The sequence below is a fragment of the Protopterus annectens genome, chromosome 2.part1 (assembly GCF_019279795.1).
Source record: "Protopterus annectens isolate FY-2018-M chromosome 2.part1, PAN1.0, whole genome shotgun sequence".
In the NCBI taxonomy this organism is placed as follows: Eukaryota; Metazoa; Chordata; order Ceratodontiformes; family Protopteridae; genus Protopterus; species Protopterus annectens.
The window spans coordinates 813,592,790-813,618,181 of record NC_056729.1 but is presented as its reverse complement, the minus strand read 5'-3'; the positions used below and the strand labels follow the sequence as shown (position 1 = coordinate 813,618,181).

Sequence of the window (25,392 nt, the reverse complement as noted above, 5' to 3'; positions counted from 1 at the left end):
AGGTTTGAGTCCAAGCTTATCTGCATGAAGGAACATATGCTCTGCATCACACAGCTGAGCAGGGTGATGATGGAGTCATCAGAAAGAAGAATCTATGAATCGTCATGGCACTCTACATATAATACTCATCTATGTTGAATATAAAGTTGGTAAAAAGTGAAGACCTAAGGCACTGAGCCCTATGGAACTTCAGAAGTAAGTGTTAAAAGCAGGCAAGTAGCATTGATCCAAGTGAAGGAGTGAAACATTTCTTTTAGGTAGCTAGTAAACCATCATCATGTACTGAGTGAGAGACCCCAGCTATTTAAGATATATGCAAATCGATTATATTCAACAATGATGAAGGTCCTACTGAGATCAAGAATGTCTACATTGCCAAGGTTTAGAAGTGAATACATTCAACAGCATCTGTTCCAAGCTTTAGTTGGAGTTAAAAATTGACCAGGAAGATACAAATGAATACATTTCTTTAAAAATCTCTGTGCTGAAGAAGGTAAAATGCAATAGAACAATAATCATTTATGGCATTTGAATGTCCACATATGTGTAAGCACACATTCAGCACTTTTGTGTGGACTATTGATGCATGTCTGTTCTAGACAGAGTGATAGATAAATATCTTGATAGGCTGGGCTGCAGCTCTAGCAGACACTGAAAAAAAAATTGGGGCAGTTTAATTATGGATACTGACCCAGACTGTAGAGTTTAAATGTTTCAATATACCATGTGATGTGAGATATTACAATGATACAAAGTCCAGCATTCATGATGTAGTAAAGAAGTATACTGATGTGTGTGTATATATATATATATATATATATATATATATATATATATATATATATATATATATATATAAATATTTTTATATAAGAACATTTTAACAGAGCCCTGAACATTTAACTGGAATAAAAGATAATTTTCAGAATTAAAATAAGGAAAAGAGAAAGTGGTGAAGATACAACCAAGATAGCAGTGGGCATTGATTGTTAATGCATGAAACCAACATTTTCAGAATAGCATACAACACATGCAGCTAGAAAATCAAATATATCTTTTATTCTTCCCTAGTAATTCACCTCATGCCTTCACAGGCATACAAAATCAATTAGTTCATACAGACTTGTGTAGATATACTTTACTCCCTCTGCTAGTTATTTTTTTAAAGAGACATGTCATAAAACACCAGAATGATACTATAACATTCACTGGTAATTATATAATTGTATGTAAATATAAGTAATGCAACTTTAAATTTTGTTTGAAGTATATCAGTTTTTACCTGTTCTTATATTTTTATATTTGTCTTGTGTATGTGCATCTCATGCTGTTAGTTAAACTTCCTAACAATAACTTCCATAACATGTCCAAATTTAAACCTGTGGGTGAAAAAATACAATATTTCAAAATCAAAATTGTTTCCAAAGTATTTAAAGCTCTAATTTTATCACCAGCCCTTGGCAAACAGATACCAATGCTAAGTAACTGAAATGTGCAAAGTCCACACTCTGTGGTATTCATGAGCATGAAAATCCATAGGACTGCCATAATTCTTTTGGTCATGCTGCTGTGACCCAACATTCACTTTTCAGTTAGACTGGATAATGTACCACTTTTTACATTCACAATCACACATAATGTCATTTACAACTATGCTACTTTTACAGGTGTAATTTGCCATCGCTCTCAAAATCTTACCTTTTAATCTAACTACATGTCCTTGAAGTACAAAACCACATACCCAGCAACTGTGACATTTAAATATACCCACTCTTAAACTTACACTACTAATAGGGAAAACTTTCAAATACTAAAGTTTACCTAAATCTAAAGGTTGGGCATAAGGAAAAGTTAGCCTCGTAGTTAATACATTCTTCAGATAGATATTTTCCAGTTATTTGTGATAACATGAACACACTGTTCTCCTTCTGCCTTCCTAACATCTCTATCAGACTGTCTTAGACTGATATAAATCTTACTTTGCCTAAGTGCTCTGCCTCCAGCTTCCTTCAACACAAGTGATCACAGCATCTTTCTTTTCACTTCAGCTCAGTCTCATTAAAGATATTTTCCAAACTCTTATTATTTTTGGGGCTCTGTCCTGCTTGAATAGATTCTCATATGAGTAAAGATTAATTTAATTAAGGCAGACATATGCAGCAAATATGCAAAAAAGAGTTAGCTGGAGTTTGTTTCTGATTCATATTGGTTTGAACTTTTCATACATTTTAGCCAGCTATAGTAATACCTAAAATAACTGCTCCATCTGTTATGACACTGCCTCAACACAGATAATTTTATTAGATACCTGGGCAGATTCATGGGCAATATTCTCCCGTTAGACCACCATGTAGTTCTGCAATTATGGCACCCTTTTACTTAGCTAGCTAATTGCAAGGTTAATGCTTCATTTAGCATGCACCTGACCAGACATATGATTCTTCTAGAAAAGCCTAAATGTTTCCTTACAAAAAGCCAGATATGAGCTATTACAGGCACACATAATGAGTACAAGCCCACTCTCTATACTTACTCTCTTTCTCTCTCTTGGAGACTGCTGCATGGCAATCTCTATCTGGCCTATAAAACTGCCAAGATCCCTGTACCCATTGACGTCTTGCACATTTTTAAAAGTGTTACCACCAAAACCTCAGTCTATGACTCAAATCCACATAACAACAAGATAACCTTTGACATGACTGATGTCTCTCCCAGAAAATCTGCTACCAATAGAATGTGTTTCCATCACTATATCAGGCAAAGCCACTTTCATAATTCTTCTAAAAGCGCTTCAATGAGTTGATGGGGATCCATAAAGGCATCAATTGTCTCTCACATTTACCACTTATGGATAGAGTGAGCAAGAACAGAGAAGTACAGTGAATAAGTTTCAGATGGGCTTACTGGGTTTGAGACCGACCTGTGAACATAAAATTGCTCATGTAGATGGTCAGTGAATTACTGGAAATCTTCTGTGCTGATGCAAAGTGTTTAGCCTTTTTGCAGATGATTGCATGCTTACAGCGGGCAATTTGGATAGAACTCTGACAATGATATGGTTTAAAAATTTGAGGAGGACTCAGGGCTATGATGTAATTGGACAAAGACTGATCTTTTGAGAGTGACGAAGGTCAATAAGAAAATACATGATAAATTTATTTGCAGAACAGGGGAATGTAGTATTTATGAGTATAGTGGTTGAATCATGTCAGAATGTGGTATAGAGAGATTATGCATATGTGTACCAGTACATACTTCAGCTTCTGTCTTACTAGAATAATAAGGTCTATATGATAACTGGAAGAATTAATAATATGCAGATGGTGGTCTCAATGAAGGCAACATGCCTACTTTTGAGTTACATACTTCAGCAGGGGTAGGATTGAAATCATTAGGAGATGAAGAAAAGTTGGGACTGAATCATTTTCAGAAAGAGTTGAAGCAGTTACAGAAAAACTTGTAATAGATAAAGGAAATGTAGCTAGGGAGGATTTAGGAGTGAGTGGTACAGAAAGGAGAAAATTAGTTGTTCTGCTAAATGACAGATGCAAAAGCAAGATGCTTAAAAGTAAGGTGTACAAAACAGCCATGTGACTAGTGCTACTGTAAGGTATAGAAACCTGGGCAGTAAAGACAGAGCAGTTGAGGAAGGTAGAGGCGGTGGAGATGAAGTGCCTTAGACAGGGTGTAGGATGCACACTGTGGGATGGACAAAGGAATAAGGATGTAAGAGCAGAAGTCAAAGTAGCTCCAATTAAAGAAATGATCAAAGAGGACAGATTATGATGGTTCAGACACATGTGCAGGAAAGTAAAAGACAATTTGGTGAAGAAGATTTGGGCAGACAGGAAGAAGGTAAAAGTAAACAAGGGCATCCAGTAAAGAGGTGGATGAATTGTAAAAAAGAAGACCTGCAATAGTCCAGCAAGAGTGCTGAAGAAGTTAGGAGAGTAGCATTGAATAGGGAGAGATGGTGACAAGTGACATGGCACCCTGACCCGAGGTAGAAAAATGAAAGAAAGGAGGGTGGGTTGATGATGATGATGATGATGATGATCTGTGAACCAGCCGGCACTTCACTGAGCTCTGTAGAAAATTATGCATAGTTCAGTAAATTTGTCCACAGTATCTGGATGGGGTATTGTGTCAAATTCCTAAGCCAGGTCTAGGTAGGTGGTATGCACCATCTTTCCTTCATAAGAGTAAAATAAAACATTTCAGAGCTTTACTGGAAAGGCTCATCCAGATTCTGATACACTTTGCTGTGAGGGAAAGGCTTGTTTTCTTTTTATTTTTTGTATTTTGTATTAGTTTATTGCCTTTTTATATTTTGAGTGCTGTGATTTGTTTTCTTTACCTTGTGTTTTGCTTGTTTTCTGATTTTAACTGCATATTAAAACTTCAAAAGACACCACAGCTCTGTCTCTTGTGAGTCAGGCAGAAATTAGAACTGATCAATTAACAACTCATACATAAGACAGAAGAGGTCACTTGAGGTTAATCATTTGTGAACTGAGGGGGTGGAACTAGGAACTAAACCTTCTATTTAAGGGGTAAAATAAAACATTTCAGAGTTTTATTGGAAAGGCTCACCCAGACTCTGCTACACTTTGCTGTGAGGGAAAGGTTGGTTTGCTTTTTATTTGTTGTATTTTGTATTAGTTTATTGCCTTTTTATATTTTGTGTGCTGTGATTTGTTTTCTTTACCTTGTGTTTTGCTTGTTTTCTGATTTTTAACTGCATATTAAAACTTCAAAAGACACCACAGCTCTGTCTCTTGTGAGTCAGTCAGAAATGTTTCTCCACCACCCCCCTCCTTGTCACTGTTATGTTTTTAAATACCACTGTCTTTCTAGTTGCCTGCCTATTATGTTAATTTGACCATATATCTCATTTCCTCTCTGCTTTCACTGGCTTGTGTGAGTAATCACAAAATCATCATTTTGTGAAATCACTCCCCTTCAACTATTTAAATTTATTGGCCATTCTACTGTATTCCATAGTACCGGAATACAAAAGTGATAACCCCTTTTCAATCTATCTTGCTGTTTTAAAAATAGTGACTCTTCACTAAAACTTAACTTTCTAGACAGGTAAAACTTGTTACCTACTTTCACATCTAACTTATTTAGTGCACACTGTAGTGTTTAAGATGAACCATTTTTTTTCACCTTACCTTTAAGCATCCCTGTGACTAGTACTTGCTCTAGTACTTGCTGGAAAGCACTAGGAAGCCTTAAACTGATACAAGCACTCAACTCTCCTTATTAATAAGGATAAATTAATTATAGACACTAAACAGCCTATAATTTCAAAGTACCTTGCTAAGGTAAGGGAAAACATCTCCTGTACTTTTCAAAAAAAAGCACCAGACCAGGCATGTCCAAGGGTCAGCTTCAGTTGATTTCTCCTGTCCACCTGGTGAATCTGGGCATACTGGGGCAATGCAGCAATTGCCTCATGTACACAGACAACCCTCTCCTCCTACCACCCAACACTACAACCTGTGAGAGGTGCACTTACATAGCCAAACTGGAAGCAAAGCTCTCTCCACCCAAGATTGTGCTAGACAGTCAAGAAGAGAAGGTTAACACCCGCACTACACCTCAAGCAACACATAGCCCTTCTAAACTCACACCACCAACACCCACACATAGCAACACTAAATCCACATATGTGGAGGCCCTTAACTGTAACCTGCCCAAGCAACAAGGACCTCCGAAGCTAAAATGCAAACAAACACCAATCACAACCAAAGTGTCACATAGCTCACAACACCAGTGTGCCACCCAGCAACAGCCCCTAAGGCAAGACAACGTACCTAACACTTTAGTCATAGGTGACTCTATAGTCAGGCACACTGATGTCCCACTCACCAGGCTGAACAAGGAGAAAATTACAGTGAGCTGCCTGTCAGGTGCCAGGATCCTCCAGATAACTCATGCACTCAAGTCACTCCACAACAAGTACAAATATGACTCTGTCATTGTCCATGTTGGAGTGAATAACTTGAGACGTACCTCCCTGGACTACATGAAAAGAGACATGGAAGAGCTCTCAGATCATGTGGCCCAGGCAGGTATGACCCTAGCCCTGAGTAGCATCCTGCCTTTGCCCAGAATGATACCACAATATAAGGACAAAATGATTGACTTCAGCAATCGGCTAAGCTTCTGGTATCATTCAAAGGGGATCCAGTATTTGTCTGCCTGGGACAACATGATTGACAGACCACGATGCTTTGCCAGAGATGGTCTGCATCTGTCACCCCTGGGATTCAGGTTACTGGCTAAGGCTCTTGCCATCTCTATAGTGCATTTTTAGGCAAAGTTCAAAGGACAAAACCACCACCGTAACAGGTACAAGCATGCAAATTCTGAAGGTAATGCTACTCAATGCTAAAAGTCTAAACCTCAAAATGCACTCTCTTGAGGCACTCCTAAAAATGGAGAACATCGATATCTGGGCAGTAACTGAGACCTGGTTCAAGGCTCCAGAGAGCACCCCTACAATACCAGGCTATAACTCTTACCACACTTTTCGGTCACCAAGCCAGGATCAAAACACTAAAGGAGGAGGAGTGTCCATATTCACCAAGGATATTCACACCACCAAGTTAGTTGCCCTACACAATGCGCCTGAAAATTTCCAGGTGCAACTAACACTAAGTAAGACTGCAATCCAAATTGTAGCTTGCTACAGATCCCCCACCATGCCCCAAGATTCTCACTACACCTTTCTAAATATACTGGAAAATATGAATATACAACCAAACACCTTAATACTGGGTGATTTCAACTACCCTGCTATTAACTGGGAAAACTACTCATGTACCAACACCTTTGCCCAACGGTTCTTGGAATTCATAAATTCCAATGCCCTGGATCAACTAATCCATAGTCCCACCAGGGGCTCCAATATCCTAGACCTGGTCATTACCAACATGAGAAATCGATGCTCCACACCTATGGTCACCCCCTCATTGGTCAGGTCAGACCATAAGCTAATCATCCTTAACATCCACATCCCACCCCCGCAGTAAAATACCTCCATAAAACTTCATCCGTTACCTTGGTAAAATTCTCAAAGAAGTTTACTAGGTTAACAAAACCAAACTGGCATGAGTCTGGTGTCTATAAGTTAGCAATGTCTTTGTTGATCATTTCCATGATAATTCATTCCATGGCTTTGCATATTAGACTAATGGGTCAGTAATTTCTGCAGTGGGTTGATGGCCTACACCTGTGAACAGGGATAACCATTGCTATCCTCCATTCCCTTGGTATGTAGCCTGTTTTGAAGCTGCATTTGAAAAGTGACTCAAGTGGTTCTAATAGGTTATATCTTAAACTATTTTGAGGTAACTTGGGATATTGTCAAGTCCACTGAGGCTAGGCTTTTGGCGTTAGTGAGCAGTGCTTTGATCTGCTCCCTGCTGATAGTTTGGGGTTATGCTCAAAAGGATTTCACAAGGTGTGGCAGGGAGGGAGTGTGGGTAAAGTTTGAGCTGAATTTGTTGGTCAACAGATTCACTATGTCATTCTGCCCACTGAAGGTAGTATAATTTACTAACAGTTGAAATCATTGTTGCATGCCACCTTTGAGGTTTAGGACATAGCTGTAGAAGGTCTTGTGGATGTCTTTAGCCTGAGAAGCTATCTTGACATCATAATTGGCCTTATTGGATTTAATTTGTCCTCTTAGTTTCCTGTTGGGTGAGGGCATTGAATGTTGATTGTTGACAAACTGTAGCTTAATAGGATGTAGTTTGCTCTAGAATACTTTCTAAGCTTAACAGTTTTTTTGCTGGGTTTTCCAGGTGGACTTTTTTTTTCAAATGACATAGCTTTGTGATCCAATCTCATCAGTGAGGACATCGCATGGGGGGGGGGGGGGTGCAGTGTGCTCCCATATTCGTGAGAATGAGGTCCAATATGTTTGAACCTATGGTGAAGTATGCACTAACTGATCAGGGGCATTTATGTTAATAAAATCCAGGAAATGTTGTGCCATCTCAGTTAGTGGTCATGTGTGTTTCTCTTTTTAGAGGTCCAGTGATGGGAGTAATATATTACAGTATGTAATATATTACTGTAATATATTACAGTTTCTAGCAACAAATAATATAAATAGTAACCTTTTCAAAATAGTATCAAAGTAATAGTAATATATTACTTTTTTAAGTAAATGTGTGTTACTTTTGAGTTACTTTTGCTTAAAACAGTAGTTCTCAATGTGGTTAATAGCACATCCTAAAGAACAATGGAAGTCTACTAGAGGCCCTGGACAGTATGGATAGTAATCAGATGTTAGGAAGTAACAGAACCTTTAAGGGGCAATTTGGATAAAACATTACAACATAATGTTGGCACAACTAATAGCATGTAACATTCATAATAGATCATTAGAATTTGTCTGGAGCAAAATTTACTTCACTTTTTATAGCACTGCAAGGTGGTGAAAGCTAATGACAAACAGACTCTGACCCTGCCCTGGTACTGTGGGATTCTAACCCACTAAAACACCCCCTAACACTGGGAAACTTCTAGCTGGCTAGACATCATATCCTTACCTTGCTGTATAATAAACAGCATTGTTTCTCTATACCACCATCAATCAGAATCAAACTCACCACTCATCGGTTTAACACCCAATGGCCCAACCAACTGCACCAAGCAGGACTCTTCAGGTGGATCTATGATCAACCAACTTTTGTCTTAACAATTTTTTGTTATATTCTATTTAAAATTCTTTTCGGGTTTCGATTTTTATTTGCTGAAAATAGACAAAATATGATAGTTTTTTATAAGTCTTGTGCTGCTGGCTGTGTATGGTTTGCTTTAATTATTAGTTGTGACTCTCTAGCTATAAAGACTAGTCTTCTTCTTTTCCTTTTGGCTGCTCCCATTAGAGGTCACCATGGCATATCATCTGTCTGCAGAACACTAGGCAGTAGAGTTTTACAGTGTCAAGTTGCCAGCCCAGCACCCAAACTTCCTCAGAAGGTACACACATGCACACCTAGGGACAATTTAGAATGTCTAGTCCACCTGCAGCACATCTTAAGAATGTGAGAGGAAACTGGAGTAAACCCATGCAAACTCAGAGATGACATGCAGACTCTACACAGAAGGCACCCCTGCCAAGAACTGAACCAGAGAATCTCTTGCTGTTAGATGACAATGCTAACTGCTGCACCACTGTGTCACCCAGCTATAAAGACTAATCTGGAGTTTTTCAACTGTTAAATGCATCAGCATTGTAACACTGGCTATACAACTTTAATAATACACTTATATGCATGTGCTTATGTGTGTGAGTAAATCTCAATATTATAACTGATAAACTATAGCTATGTAAAAGTAACACATTACTTTAATTAGTAACTAGTAACAGTAATATATTACTTTTTTAGTACTATATTACTTTCACTGAAAAGTAACTTGTAATAGTAATGTATTACAAGTAACTACCACAACACTGTACAGGGGTAGTTAAACTCTCCCATGAATAGACTGTTTGGTTGGATGGTGAGTGGCTACGTAGGTATAGATAAGAGTTGTGGGATTCTTGAGACATAAATGGTGATGTATAGCTTGCTACAATTTTGGGAAACATAAATGGTGAATTATAGCTTGCTAAAATATGGTAAATGACTCTATCTTAGATTACTTGCACATGCATGAACTCCAGTGTAGCATTCTGTTTGACCAACATTGAAGTATACTTGCTGCTAATGCAGATTGAGTTACTTCAACCTTTAGTCCCTGTCTGTGCAGCTGCTGGTCTAAATGTGGGGAAGGCAATGCAGCCTTTCACCACTGGAGTACGTCTGTGGTATTAAACCATGTCTTGTTAATGGCATGGATGTCTGTTTTCTCCAGCATGAGAAGATCTTGTAGGGTAAAGAGTTTCTTTCAAAGGCTCATAGCATTGAGCAGTAGCACCTTTAGGTTAGTTTGTGTTTTCTTTGATACATTGGTAGGTTAATCACTTTTGCTTTGCCTGAAAAGCTCTAAGGGGGTATATAAAACTTTTTGCAAAAGCTGGAAGCCCGGGGGGACAGGTGCAGACAATCTTTGTCAAAGCAACATGGTCTATTGACCATGCCCTGTCAGGCTGACAAATATTGAATCTCCCTGAATTAACACAAGACACTAAGCCAGCTATTAAAGTCAATATTTTTTTGTTCATATGGTGGAATCATCCTTGGTGAAGGTAGAATGTTGCTCAATGCAAAGGACTTACTAGTATGAGACACATATTTATTGAGGTACATCATATCTCTCCTTATATAATCCAGAGAGGTATGTCTCAGGTCATTTATGCCCACAATGATTATGATAGAATCATACTAGTACTTATGGTGCATTACTTTGAGTGCATGGGCAATTTGGCAGATCCTGGGTCCAGATAAGCAACTAGTCAGCTTCAAGGAGTACAACTGAGTATTTGAGATCAACAAGTTGAATGCAACAAATAGTAAAAACAATAAAAAAACAGATCTTGACACCAGAAATAAAAAAAAATCACTTATTTTAATCCAAATACAAATAGCAGAGCTAATGTGAATAATCACTTCTTCAATGCATATAAAACACAGTTCAAATACAGAGTTTTTAAATACAGTACATGATCCCATCACCCAATGAGAGCTCAGCTTGTAATACAGAGAACCTAATGTTTAAAGGCACAGCAACACATATAAAAAATACTTTCAAAAGCAACTTAAAAAGCACAACAAAAACAGACAGTTAGTAGCAACATTCTGCTCATTTTCATTTGCTTTTGTTTTAATATAGGTTTTAAACTACTTGAAACATTTAATCCAGGTGCACAGACAGCCTGCAATTTTAAAATCCACCTGTCTTCAGCTAGTTCAGTGGTATTTAGAACATTATCACCTACCCTTGCTTGAGGTGAAATTGCTCAAGCATCAGTTGTATGAAGAAAAAAAAAACAGATTAACACATAACACTGCATATTGTTTTCAATAAGAAAACATTCCCAGTACAGGTTCTATGTGTGCACCAGCAATGATTTATTTATTTTAGTAGATGTCTCCGTTCTTCAACTTGGTATGACCATGGAGTCAATTAAAGCAACAAGTAAATTAAACATTTCTGAAATCACATGTAAGGTGGTCATTTAAGCACTTTTGATGTCAAAAAGTGATTCAAAGCTGATGCAAACAGTTTATACACACACAAACACACACACACACACACACACGCACACACACACACACACACACACACACACACACACACACACACACACACACACACACACACACACATGCAGACAAAACCAGAGACAGACATGTGGATATCCTTTTGAGTTTTGTTCTCTCAATTTATTTTGATGTGGGACATAATGTCACAAACTAGTTTCATGAGGTGTAGGAGTAGTAAGGTCATAGTAGTGCAGAAAAGGGGCCTTTGCCTTATTATCACAAGTGTGTGATCTTGGAATTAGCATGTTTAAAGAAGCTGGGGAATGGAGGAGCAGGTGGGTGTGGTTTACCTTCCGCAAAAAAAAAAAAAAAAAAAAAAAACATTTTACAGATTGTTGGTGCTTACCATTGAGATTATAGCAGCAGGGAAAAGGGAATTTTAACTAATCCTCAAAGTCATTAAATCTCCATGTTAGCATATTTAAAGATGTAGGGTAGGGTAAGTGGGGATATAGGGGGATTGCTTATCTGCAAAACACTAATTTTTCATAATTTTTTATTTTGTGTATGAATAAATGAGTAGTTGATAATGTTGCTCTTTTATTATTTTTATTATTATTATTACAATATAGGTTGATTTCAGGTGAAATGACTTATAAGTCGAATATTAGAAACATAGAAAGGAAGAAGCTCATAAATGCACTTGACTGCTTTAATAACACAAGAAAAGAAATACAAGTCAATGCTTAAATTAAATTATGCTTACTGTCATAAATTAAAGACTTTTGTGATGATACGTCTTGTTCTGATCTCATGTCTTGAAGTAAACTAACTCCATTACAGCTGTCCCACTGTGCCATGTTACAGTCTGTCATCTAAAAATGCCAAAAACAACATGCTTAAAAAGGGTTGTGATATAACCGTATGTTTATTGAAAGCGTTATACACAGCAACATATGCCAAAATGTAATACTAAAAGATATGTCATACGCATATTACTAAGACTAGATTTTTTTTCTCAGAACTTGATTTTATTTTTCAAATACATTTCAATGAATTCCATAGTATTTATACATAACATCTTAAATAACTATGTATACTATTTACATTAGCCTGAAACTATAACAGATCTTAGTGTATACAGATACTTTATAAGTATATCTAATCCATTATCAGAGCGCCTGATCAATTATTGTATAGTGTCAATCAGTGATAAGACTTTTCCCCAAGGGTTGTTGATGAATGGCTTTGGAAAAATTCTTAGTTCTTTAATTTTAATTTCCAATAATGCTGTGGTCTTCTGTAGGCTGTAGAAGCCTTCCAAAGTTGGTATCGTGTTTGTATTCCATATTCCTGTTATACACTTCCTTGGAATTGTAAGTATAGTCCATACTAGATACATGTTTAACCTATACAATTGAGGACCTTCGTTCACATTTAATAATACAAGAGCTTTGGTTAAATAAAATTATTCATTAAATAAAGCTTGTAGAAAGTTATTAATACCAGTCTAAAATGGCTTAATTTTAACACAACCAAAGAAAATGTGGTTCCATTCTGCATTGTGTACTTGCTCACATATCCAATATATTCTTTTATGGAAGAACTAATTTTACTGATTCTGTCTGAGGTTAAGAATGCTCTGTACAAGCATTTCCAATTAAAAACTTTCCAGTATTGTGTAAAGGATGTAAATTTTATCGATAATAAGATATTTGTTTTAATATCTTCTGTATTCAGTGTCATTTTGTTATATATTTCCAATATGAGGTTTTGGGTGTTGTTTTATAGTTTATTAATATTTTGTAAAATTTTTAAATACTGTTTCCCATGTCAAAGTTGTTATATATGATTTCATATATGTATTTTGTAAATTTAGATATGTCTTTAAATGAAGAATTGTTAATTATTCTACTTAAATCTTGCGAATATGACAGAATACTCTGTAAAGTTAGCCAGTCTTCTTGTGGTATTTTGTATGTTGTTTTTATTACTTGCATATTTAAAACTTTTAGTTCTTTGATACATTGGAGCCGACAAACAAATCCTTTCTGTTCCCAGGAATTAATCATTTCTCTATATATTGCATGTGGAAAGTTAGATCTTTTCTCCCCCTGGTATTCCTCTCCACTGCTGTGCGCATCTGGCTATGGGATTATACTTGCAATAAGTTGTTCAACCTGCCTGTATTGTTCTCTAGTGTGAGACTGCTCTGTCGCTGTTGACCAACGTCCTTCACCCACCTACTACTCTCCATTCCTAAACTGAGGAGGTGAACTTTACAAACCTCCCTATTTGAAGAAAAGTATTAACACAAGAAATTGTTCAACCTGCCTGTATTGTTCTCTAGTGTGAGACTGCCCTGTCGCTGTTGACCAACGTCCTTCACCCACCTACTACTCTCCATTCCTAAACTGAGGAGCTGAACTTTACACACCTCCCTATTTGAAGAAAAGTATTAACACAAGAAATTGTTCAACCTGCCTGTATTGTTCTCTAGTGTGAGACTGCTCTGTCGCTGTTGACCAACGTCCTTCACCCACCTACTACTCTCCATTCCTAAACTGAGGAGCTGAACTTTACACACCTCCCTATTTGAAGAAAAGTATTAACACAAGAAATTGTTCAACCTGCCTGTATTGTTCTCTAGTGTGAGACTGCCCTGTAAGCTGTTGACCCACGTCCTTCACCCACCTACTACTCTCCATTCCTAAACTGAGGGAGGTGAACTTTACACACCTCCCTATTTGAAGAAAAGTATTAACACAAGAAATTGTTCAACCTGCCTGTATTGTTCTCTAGTGTGAGACTCCTGCCTTTACCAAGTCTACCACCATCTCCTTCTAAATTAGTACTTGTAATACAGAGAACCTAAAGTTTAAAGGCACAGCAACACATATAAAAAATACTTTCAAAAGCAACTTAAAAAGCACAACAAAAACAGACAGTCAGTAGCAACATTCTGCTCATTTTCATTTGCTTTTGTTTTAATATAGGTTTTAAACTACTTGAAACATTTAATCCAGGTGCACAGACAGCCTGCAATTTTAAAATCCACCTGTCTTCAGCTAGTTCAGTGGTATTTAGAACATTATCACCTACCCTTGCTTGAGGTGAAATTGCTCAAGCATCAGTTGTATGAAGAAAAAAAAACAGATTAACACATAACACTGCATATTGTTTTCAATAAGAAAACATTCCCAGTACAGGTTCTATGTGTGCACCGGCAATGATTTATTTATTTTAGTAGATGTCTCCGTTCTTCAACTTGGTATGACCATGGAGTCAATTAAAGCAACAAGTAAATTAAGCATTTCTGAAATCACATGTAAGGTGGTCATTTAAGCACTTTTGATGTCAAAAAGTGATTCAAAGCTGATGCAAACAGTATATACACACACAAACACACACACACACACACACACACACACACACACACACACACACACACACACACACACACACACACACACACATACATGCACACAAAATCAGAGACAGACAGGTGGATATCCTTTTGAGTTTTGTTCTCTCAATTTATTTTGATGTGGGACATAATGTCACAAACTAGTTTCATGAGGTGTAGGAGTAGTAAGGTCATAGTAGTGCAGAAAAGGGGCCTTTGCCTTATTATCACAAGTGTGTGATCTTGGAATTAGCATGTTTAAAGAAGCTGGGGAATGGAGGAGCAGGTGGGTGTGGTTTACCTTCCGCAAAAAAAAACAAAAAAAAAAAAACAAACATTTTACAGATTGTTGGTCCTTACCATTGAGATTATAGCAGCAGGGAAAAGGGAATTTTAACTAATCCTCAAAGTCATTAAATCTCCATGTTAGCATATTTAAAGATGTAGGGTAAGTGGGGATATAGGGGGATTGCTTATCTGCAAAACACTAATTTTGCATAATTTTTTATTTTGTGTATGAATAAATGAGGAGTTGATAATGTTGCTCTTTTATTATTATTATTATTATTATTACAATATAGGTTGATTTCAGGTGAAATGACTTATAAGTCGAATATTAGAAACATAGAAAGGAAGAAGCTCATAAATGCACTTCACTGCTTTAATAACACAAGAAAAGAAATACAAGTCAATGCTTAAATTAAATTATGCTTACTGTCATAAATTAAAGACTTTTGTGATGATACGTCTTGTTCTGATCTCATGTCTTGAAGTAAACTAACTCCATTACAGCTGTCCCACTGTGCCATGTTACAGTCTGTCATCTAAAAATGCCAAAAAGAACATGCTTAAAAAGGGTTGTGATATAACCATATGTTTATTGAAAGCGTTATACACAGCAACATATGCCAAAATGTAATACTAAAAGATATGTCATACGCATATTACTAAGACTAGATTTTTTTCTCAGAACTTGATTTTATTTTTCAAATACATTTCAATGAATTCCATAGTATTTATACATAACATCTTAAATAACTATGTATACTATTTACATTAGCCTGAAACTATAACAGATCTTAGTGTATACAGATACTTTATAAGTATATCTAATCCATTATCAGAGCCTGATCAATTATTGTATAGTGTCAATCAGTGATAAGACTTTTCCCAAGGGTTGTTGATGAATGGCTTTGGAAAAATTCTTAGTTCTTTAATTTTAATTTCCAATAATGCTGTGGTCTTCTGTAGGCTGTAGAAGCCTTCCAAAGTTGGTATTGTGTTTGTATTCCATATTCCTGTTATACACTTCCTTGGAATTGTAAGTATAGTCCATACTAGATACATGTTTAACCTATACAATTGAGGACCTTCGTTCACATTTAATAATACAAGAGCTTTGGTTAAATAAAATTATTCATTAAATAAAGCTTGTAGAAAGTTATTAATACCAGTCTAAAATGGCTTAATTTTAACACAACCAAAGAAAATGTGGTTCCATTCTGCATTGTGTACTTGCTCACATATCCAATATATTCTTTTATGGAAGAACTAGTTTTACTGATTCTGTCTGAGGTTAAGAATGCTCTGTACAAGCATTTCCAATTAAAAACTTTTCAGTATTGTGTAAAGGATGTAAATTTTATCGATAATAAGATATTTGTTTTAATATCTTCAGTTAACTGTATTCAGTGTCATTTTGTTATATATTTCCAATATGAGGTTTTGGGTGTTGTTTTATAGTTTATTAATATTTTGTAAAATTTTTAAATACTGTTTCCCATGTCAAAGTTGTTATATATGATTTCATATATGTATTTTGTAAATTTAGATATGTCTTTAAATGAAGAATTGTTAATTATTCTACTTAAATCTTGCGAATATGACAGAATACTCTGTAAAGTTAGCCAGTCTTCTTGTGGTATTTTGTATGTTGTTTTTATTACTTGCATATTTAAAACTTTTAGTTCTTTGATACATTGGAGCCGACAAACAAATCCTTTCTGTTCCCAGGAATTAATCATTTCTCTATATATTGCATGTGGAAAGTTAGATCTTTTCTCCCCCTGGTATTCCTCTCCGCTGCTGTGCGCATCTGGCTATGGGATTATACTTGCAATAAGTTGTTCAACCTGCCTGTATTGTTCTCTAGTGTGAGACTGCCCTGTCGCTGTTGACCAACGTCCTTCACATACCTACTACTCTCCATTCCTAAACTGAGGAGCTGAACTTTACAAACCTCCCTATTTGAAGAAAAGTATTAACACAAGAAATTGTTCAACCTGCCTGTATTGTTCTCTAGTGTGAGACTGCCCTGTCGCTGTTGACCAACGTCCTTCACCCACCTACTACTCTCCATTCCTAAACTGAGGAGCTGAAATTTACAAACCTCCCTATTTGAAGAAAAGTATTAACACAAGAAAGTATGTCCTCCTTATACAACAGACTGTTCTAATGCTAGCTCTGTTTTAAAAACTCTGGTTATCTAATGCTAATTCTGTTATGGTTCTCCAGGGTTTGCTAGTATATACTCCCTAGCTAGGTCACTCAGCAGCCAAAGCCCTTCAAGTACTTCTTGCTTGCCCTCTCCTGTTGTGTCCACTTTAACATACCTCCTTCCTCCCTGTACTCGAGATACTACTTGCTATAAATCTTTTGTCCTCTAGGTGGCACCCTTCTCCTGGTCTCCCCCCTCTGAGTAAAGCCTCTTCCCTTAGACTCACAGGTTTTATATATTTGTAAGACACTACTGCCTCCAGACAATTTTCTCCCCTTCCTACTGTACTCCTCCTCACCTACATTTCACTCTCTATCTCCACCTCCCAATGCAACAGTCCCTCCTTGAGGATACGTATATCATAAGTTTCTCTGTCCTCTAACACTATTGATTAGGCCCTTACCTTCTACCCATCCCCAAACTTGCCCTAACATTTCAGCTCTCCACTGATAGTTTTTCCCCTGGCCTCTCTCCTTCAGTGGACTGGACCTTATTTCTGTCTCCTTTTCTCTCCTTACTTGCCACTGCTCCCTCTTATCCAATTAGCTAACTTACTCCTGGCCCCATTTAATACTGCAACTTCTGTCCTCCTATCTTTACTCTATTTTACTTCCTCTTGCAGATTATTCTATTCTGCCTACCTAGCGACTGTATTTGACTCTCATTATACTGTGGAGCACTAGTAACTTCCGGTCTCTACCTGCCCTCTTCCCTGCCCCTTTCCCCTCCCCCTCCCTCCTACTTCCTCCCTGACTTTATAAATATTCCTTACTCAGTGAGTCACCATCTTTTCCCCCCCTGGTATTCCTCTCCGCTGCTGTGCGCATCTGGCTATGGGATTATACTTCCAATAAGGTGAGCCCTGCTGTATTTGACTAGCCATTTCTTATTTTGTCCTGTCCTTCCACTTAGTGTGCGAGGATAACTTGTTTTATTAGGTTTAACTGCTGTAAGTGCGAGGATAGATTGTTTAACAAAGTGTAACTGTCTAGGACGCACATACTAACAGTGCGTGTGCAAAGATAGATTGTTTTATCTTGTTTCACCGCCTAGATTGCACTTGTTACTTTCGCTCAATAGTCTGTATGCATTAATCGCCGCTAACGGCTGCTAGTGTCTGTGTCCCTACACGTGGAATGCATATACGCTATCGTACATAGCTATATGCCATTCTGCTTGTATTTTTACAGCTGAATAGTTTGTGTTCCTGCACGTGAATGCATATACGCTATCGTACATAGCTATATGCCATTCCGTTTGTATTTTACAGTGAAACAGTTTGTGTTCCTGCACGTGGAATGCATATACGCTATCGTACATAGCTATATGCCATTCCCCTTCTATTTTACTGTTGTATAAGACCGCAAAATGATCTGCTTTGTACGCTCAGAAGCCTGAGGCTCTATTTGATATGTTTTGATTAACTGCCACTGTTTTTAAGGAATACTGCATTATATAGCACTATTTTGCCATGTTTTGTTGGAACTGTTGATATTTTTAAAAGACTACTCCTAACTTAACATTCGGAGTGAGTGAGGACTACTGCTGTTTATACTTGTACTCTACTCCTACGCTTACCTTAGGGGGTAAGTGAATCCAGCCATTGCGTCTGTTCATTCTCAATACTGTCCCTTGCTATAGTGTTTAATACAACTGTGATATCTTGCCTAGGATATGAATATCAATGCCTACTATTTCTGAGTGTACCTTGTTTTCTGTGTACTTTACTTGTACTCTACACCTAAACTTAACTTAGAGGATAAGTGAATTCAGTCATTGCATCTGTTTATTCTCATATTGTCCCTTGCTATAGTGTGTAACAGAACTGTAATATCTTGCCTATGATTTGAATTTCTGAATGTGCCTTGTTTTTCTATTTATCTTACTTCTTGTTTCTCTCTACTTTATTTACCAGTTGTTCAACCTGCCTGTATTGTTCTCCAGTGTGAGACTGCCCTGTCGCTGTTGACCAACGTCCTTCACCCACCTACTACTCTCCATTCCTAAACTGAGGAGCTGAACTTTACAAACCTCCCTATTTGAAGAAAAGTATTAAGACAAGAAAGTATGTCCTCCTTATACAACAGACTGTTCTAATGCTAGCTCTGTTTTAAAAACTCTGGTTATCTAATGCTAATTCTGTTATGGTTCTCCAGGGTTTGCTAGTATATACTCCCTAGCTAGGTCGCTCAGCAGTCAAAGCCCTTCAAGTACTTCTTGCTTGCCCTCTCCTGTTGTGTCCACTTTAACATACCTCCTTCCTCCCTGTACTCGAGATACTACTTGCTATACATCTTTTGTCCTCTAGGTGGCGCCATTCTCCTGGTCTCCCCCCTCTGAGTAAAGCCTCTTCCCTTAGACTCACAGGTTTTATATATTTGTAAGACACTACTGCCTCCAGACAATTTTCTCCCCTTCCTACTGTACTCCTCCTCACCTACATTTCACTCTCTATCTCCACCTCCCAATGCAACAGTCCCTCCTTGAAGATACGTATATCATAAGTTTCTCTGTCCTCTAACACTATTGATTAGGCCCTTACCTTCTACCCATCCCCAAACTTGCCCTAACATTTCAGCTCTCCACTGATAGTTTTTCCCCTGGCCTCTCTCCTTCAGTGGCTCTACCCGCTCCGTTCGCCCTGCGGGCTCACTCCGCTCCCCTACCCTACCCCCAAATCCCACCCACCCCCAGTGCATCTACATTTATAGTCACATCCTGTCTCCTCCCCTATTGCCCTCAACCTATCTCATCTCTTTACTCCTCCCCCTCCTTGATACATCTCTTTAAACCACCCCTCCCCTCTCCATTCCCTCTCCTGACTGCTCTCTCACATACTTCCCCTCCTTATACCTACAAACTCCCCACACAGTCTCTACACCTTCTTCTAATATCTATCCTACCCTACTCATCCATGTCTCTTCCACACTATCTCACCTCATTTACTTATCTTTTCTTTCTAACTGCTTTCTATAATGCAACTTCCTATTCCTCTACCACACTACCCTCCTCTTTCCCACTCCCATCACCCTCCACTATCTCCTTTCCCCACCCTTCAACACCCCACTTTTATTTAATATCCCCCTCCCTAGTTCAACCATATCCAATTCATTATTTCAAACTAAAACTACTTACAATCCATCTAAAATCTCCCGCTATCAAAATTAAACTGCATCGCCCTCTTCCATTGTGCCTCAATTCAAAGTTTCACCTCCTCTCTCCTTTCTCTTGGCTTGCTCTTGCAGGAGATATCTACCCCAACCCTGGGCCTACATCTACTAACAATCTCCCTCCCGCCACCTCCTCTAATAGATACAGCCATAAATACCTTAAATTCATTACCATTAATACCCAGAGTATTAATAACAAAATAACACTTTTCCATGCTTGGCTAAATCTCACTACACCTGACATAGTAGCAGTAACCGAAACCTGGCTAAAACCACAAACTACTAACTCTGAGATTTTACCACCTGGCTTCCAAGCACTTAGGTCCGATCGCAATAACAAAAAAGGAGGTGGTGTAGCCTTAGTCTACAACTGCCTGCTAAATCTCAGCCCATACCAAAATCCCATTCCTAACTTTAATAATGAAGAACTAGTCATAGGAATCCTCAAAATAAACAACTTCAAAAGTATCTGTATCATAACCATCTATATACCCCCTGGGGACAACTCCTCCACCCTTGAGGATATTCTCTGCTGGGCCACAAACAATATCAAGCATGAGACTTACATTCTAGGTGATGTCAATATTGATTGGAATGCAATTAATAATAAAACTTCCTCTCTGTCTATCAATCTTTATAACTTTACTCAACTAATAAACATTACCAGACCGAACAAAAATAACCCTCCAGGCTCCATCCTGGACTGGATTCTAGTCAGCCACCCGAACAATATATCCAACTCTGGTATATTACCAGACTCAATAAGTGATCATCTCCCAGCCTTTATTAACCGAACTACCCAACAGCTCCCACACCATCAATATGCCGACTCGCGTAACCTAACTAATTTTAACCCTTCTGTATTTTCTGAAACCCTTAAACTTACAAACTGGGATTCACTAAAAACTCTTCCCCTAGATGAAGCCCTAGAAGTCTTCAATTCTACCTTCCTTAAAATCCTAAACTCCCAAGCCCCCCCTCGAACAAAACGAATAAAACACAACTCTGCGCCTTGGCTAACTAAGGACACTAAAACTCTAATGCTACAAAGAGACAAAACTTGGAAACTATACAATAAAAATAAAAACCCAGCTTCCTTCCTTCAATTTAAGCAACTACGCAATCTTACTAAAAAACGTATCATAACTGATAAAAATCATACTACACCAAACTACAGTCTACCCTCGCTAACAATCCCAAAAAATTCTGGAATTCCATCAATTCCCTCCTACACCCAGGTACTAAATCCAATCCCTGTCCAGATGACAACAAGACTGACACAGAAATTGCAACTCTCTTCAACTCCTTTTTTACCAGCTCCATAGCTGATCTGACTAAATCCTTCTCCTCTTCCACCCCCACCCCAAACCCAAAGCCTTCTTCACCATCCTCACCTCAATCCTGCTCCCATAATCCCCCTCCCACTTTCATTCTACAACCCGTGTCTACCACCAGTATCAAAAAAACTTCTTTCCAAACTCAAACCATGCTCCAATGCCCCCGACAATATCCCATCACTTTTTCTCAAGCTCGCAGCTGATGGCATAGCCCTACCTATCAGCATTCTCATCAATAGATCCATCCACGAATCTTATGTTCCCAAACTTTGGCGAGCTGCCCACATTCTGCCCCTTCATAAAGGAGGCAAAAATAATAGCATTTCTAACTTCCGCCCAATAGCCATTCTTTCCCCAATTTCGAAAGTCCTTGAAAAATGTATCCACCGGCAACTCATGCCCCAACTCCTCACTCCTACTCAACATGGGTTTCGGCCTGGCCATAGTACCATAACTGCTCTCCTTTCTTTCCTAGACATTGTCAACCATGCCCGTGACTCTAGAGAAATTGTCTCCACTGTTCTTCTTGACCTTTCCAAGGCATTCAACACAATATCCCACACACTCCTTCTCAACCACCTTTCTAACCTCAATCTCTCCCACAATTCCCTTTCTTGGTTCAAAAGTTATCTCTCAGATAGATCCCAAGCAGTGAAATGGAATACAGGTACCTCGAACTTCTTACCTACCCCTACTGGAGTCCCACAGGGTTCTATTCTCGGACCTCTGCTCTTTAATGTCTTTATCAACGATCTCCACTCTGCAATTCCTCATTCTCAAATTGTTAAATATGCAGACGACTCCACTGTTATCTGCTCAGCCCCTAGCCTTCCCGAGCTCCAAGCCAAAACCCAATTGGCCTTCACAACCATAGAAAATTGGATGCTTCAAAACCATCTTTCCCTTAATGCCAATAAATCCCATATCATTCTCTTCTCCCCCTCAAAAGCTCTGCCTCTTGATAAGCCATCTTTCAAAATCTCCAGCCTCTCCCAGTCACAAATAGACGTTGTTAACAATGCAAAATTACTCGGAGTTACCATTGATGAACACCTGACATTTAATACTCATATTCAGCTAAACATAAAAAAAAACATCAGAAGCTCGGTATGCTTTACAGAAATGCTAACTTTCTTTCTTTAACTACAAGACAAACACTCGCCACTACCTACCTTCTCCCTTCTCTATTGTATGGTGCTCCTCTTCTAACCAACCTCACTGCTTCTATCTCCTCAAAACTTGAAAGTTGCTACTACAAAATCGCCAAATTCGCTACTAACTCCACCCATTCTACACACCATTGCATCTGCCTCCATAGTCTCCAATGGCTAGAACTCCCTAATCACCTGGATTACCTCCAACTTACTACTGCACACAAACTAATTTTCAAACCCACTGCTTGACCTGCATTATCTAACATCTTGCCCTTCTACACTCCTCTCAGGCCCCTAAGATCTAGTCACCAAAACCTTATTTCTGTATACAAACCCAAACGACCTCCTGGCCACCTCCTACTTTCTTATACTATAGCAAAAAAATGGAACTTGCTTCCTTCCCTTCTAAGACTCACTACAAGCTATGAACAATTCAAATCTCTTCTCCATTCTCACCTCTCCCAAAACTGGAAATGTAATTGTATACTTCCTACCTAGATCTTAATATATCTCTGTTCCATTTTCCCCCCTCTGACCCTTCTTCTTCAAACTATCTCCTCAGCTCCCCTCCCTCTACTTCTTTATCTCCTCTCTCTCCCCTGCTTAAACTCTTATTTCTTCCTTTTTATATCTTCTCCTCCCCCCTGCCTACATACATGTCTAGACTTACTAATGTATCTTTTGCCTTTTTCATAAGATGTACTTTTAGACTCAAACCTAAAATGTATCTTAGTCTAACTGGTCTTTTTTTGTTTATCTTCCTCCTGGCATCTCTTCTACTCAAATTCCTTGCTTCTCCTTCACTTCTCCCCTGATTTACTTCTCTTGCATTCAAGATCTATGTATGATCTCTTCTTATATCTCTCTTCTATACTAACAATACAGTCGCATAAAAAATATTAATTTCTTACGTATACTGACAAATGTACTATGTTTTTGGAAATTGTTAAAGGTGTTTTCCTGCTATAACACAGAGTGTTATGTGTGTAATGTATTATTAATATGGAACTTTTCTCCCCGGGCCTCCACTGAAAATGGGCTTTCGAGCCCAGTGGACTTCCCTGGTTATCAAACTGGAAATAAATAAATAAATAAATTTGTGAATATAAATCGTTTTAAAAGATCAAACCAGATTTTTAAATCTATATTTGCATTGATAATTTTCCTAAATGAGTCAAAGTAATAATTAATCATACGAGTTTTAGTGGGTTTAGTTATGTTATATTGCATACTAATACATAATATGTGCCATGGCAAATTCTGTTATTTGAATTTTTTTTAATTAAATTCATTAATTGATATTACAGTTAGCAATTATTTCCAATTTGCAGAGTAATTTGGACTTATCCAATCTGAGATTGTTTTAGATATTGATGCTTTTATATATGTTTCTATATCAGGAAAGTTTAATCCTCCCTGTTTTCAAGTTCTGATATGATGTAAAGGCTAGATTATTTTAAATCAGTCATTTCCATGCAAAACCATACAGTACTATTTTCATGTTACCTACTGATTAGTCATTATTAAAAGATGTTATACTTCCTTATTGCATGAACTTCTCCTTGATAAGTAGAAAGAAGGTAATAATTCCAACAACATCATTATTGAATCATAACATAAATCAAAAAGTAATGAGATGTTACTGCAAGGTCCTATATGCCTCAGTTGGTAGTAGCTTAGGTGGATGTAGGAAATGCCATATCACTTACCAAAGAAAGAGTAGGTATACTTTATTAACATGTAAATTCAGTTTACACTATAAAATAATTTTAAATCAATTATTTAAACTCTTGTTTTTGCATTCATACTTATACTTATTTAAAAGTTATTAATAAAAAAAATTAACTCAAAAATGTAGTTTCTTGCATTTTTTTGTTTATATTTATCCTCTACCCCATCCTTTCTTCCACAACCATATTCTTGCTTCAGCTAATACATCTTAATTTTGCATTTTCTTATTACATAACAAATCCTCACATTTTTCCAAAGCACTCACAATGCCACAACCAGTGCATTAGCCCATTTATATCTAGAATATTCTTTACTTTATCATATTTCCCACAAAATATCATGATCATATTCATACATTTAAATCATTTCCATGTATATTAATTTTTTGAAATTTTCCCCAAATTTTTTTATTCTTTTTGTAATCCAAAAATAATGTTTTATTGATTCTTATTCACTACAATCAATTAATTTTCTTTCCTCCATCACCTTATATTTCATATTCCCATTCACAGGTAACTTGTCTAATAAAATTCTGCAAAAATATTCCATAAAAATCTTCCATTTTCTGTATTTTATTACAATATGTCATCATTTAATTTCTTCCAGGAGTACATTTTTTGTAAAATCATATTATCTAATTATTTTTCTTTCCCATCAACCTCACTTACTTTTAACTGCCATAATTTTATTTTATTCTCATATTCTTTTTCTTCCATCCTCTCCTTATTTATTTTTTTTCTGTTTTTTCTAACCAGACATTTTTCCCAAAATAAGTGCATAGATACTAAATATAATACTGCACCACTGGATTTTTTTAATTAATGCCAATTTCTTTTTTATTATAAGTTTTCTTACCAGGTTCAGCCTTAAGCCCCAAAGGAATCTAAAATGTCCCTAATAACTGCTTTTCCTTTTGAGTG

The 25,392-nt window shown here is 37.3% G+C and overlaps 1 protein-coding gene across 1 annotated transcript in view; it reads right to left on the bottom strand.

The window, feature by feature from the left end:
- The window catches only part of MSR1 (macrophage scavenger receptor 1), a 522,563-nt gene extending 510,515 nt beyond the window's left edge, over positions 1 to 12,048 (bottom strand). Inside the window, exon 1 of the mRNA XM_044062502.1 lies at positions 11,944 to 12,048. Within this exon, the coding sequence (XP_043918437.1) occupies positions 11,944 to 12,037 (94 nt within the window). The 5' untranslated portion in view covers positions 12,038 to 12,048. The remainder of the gene's footprint in view (positions 1 to 11,943) is intronic.
- Between the last annotated feature and the right edge of the window lie 13,344 nt (positions 12,049 to 25,392).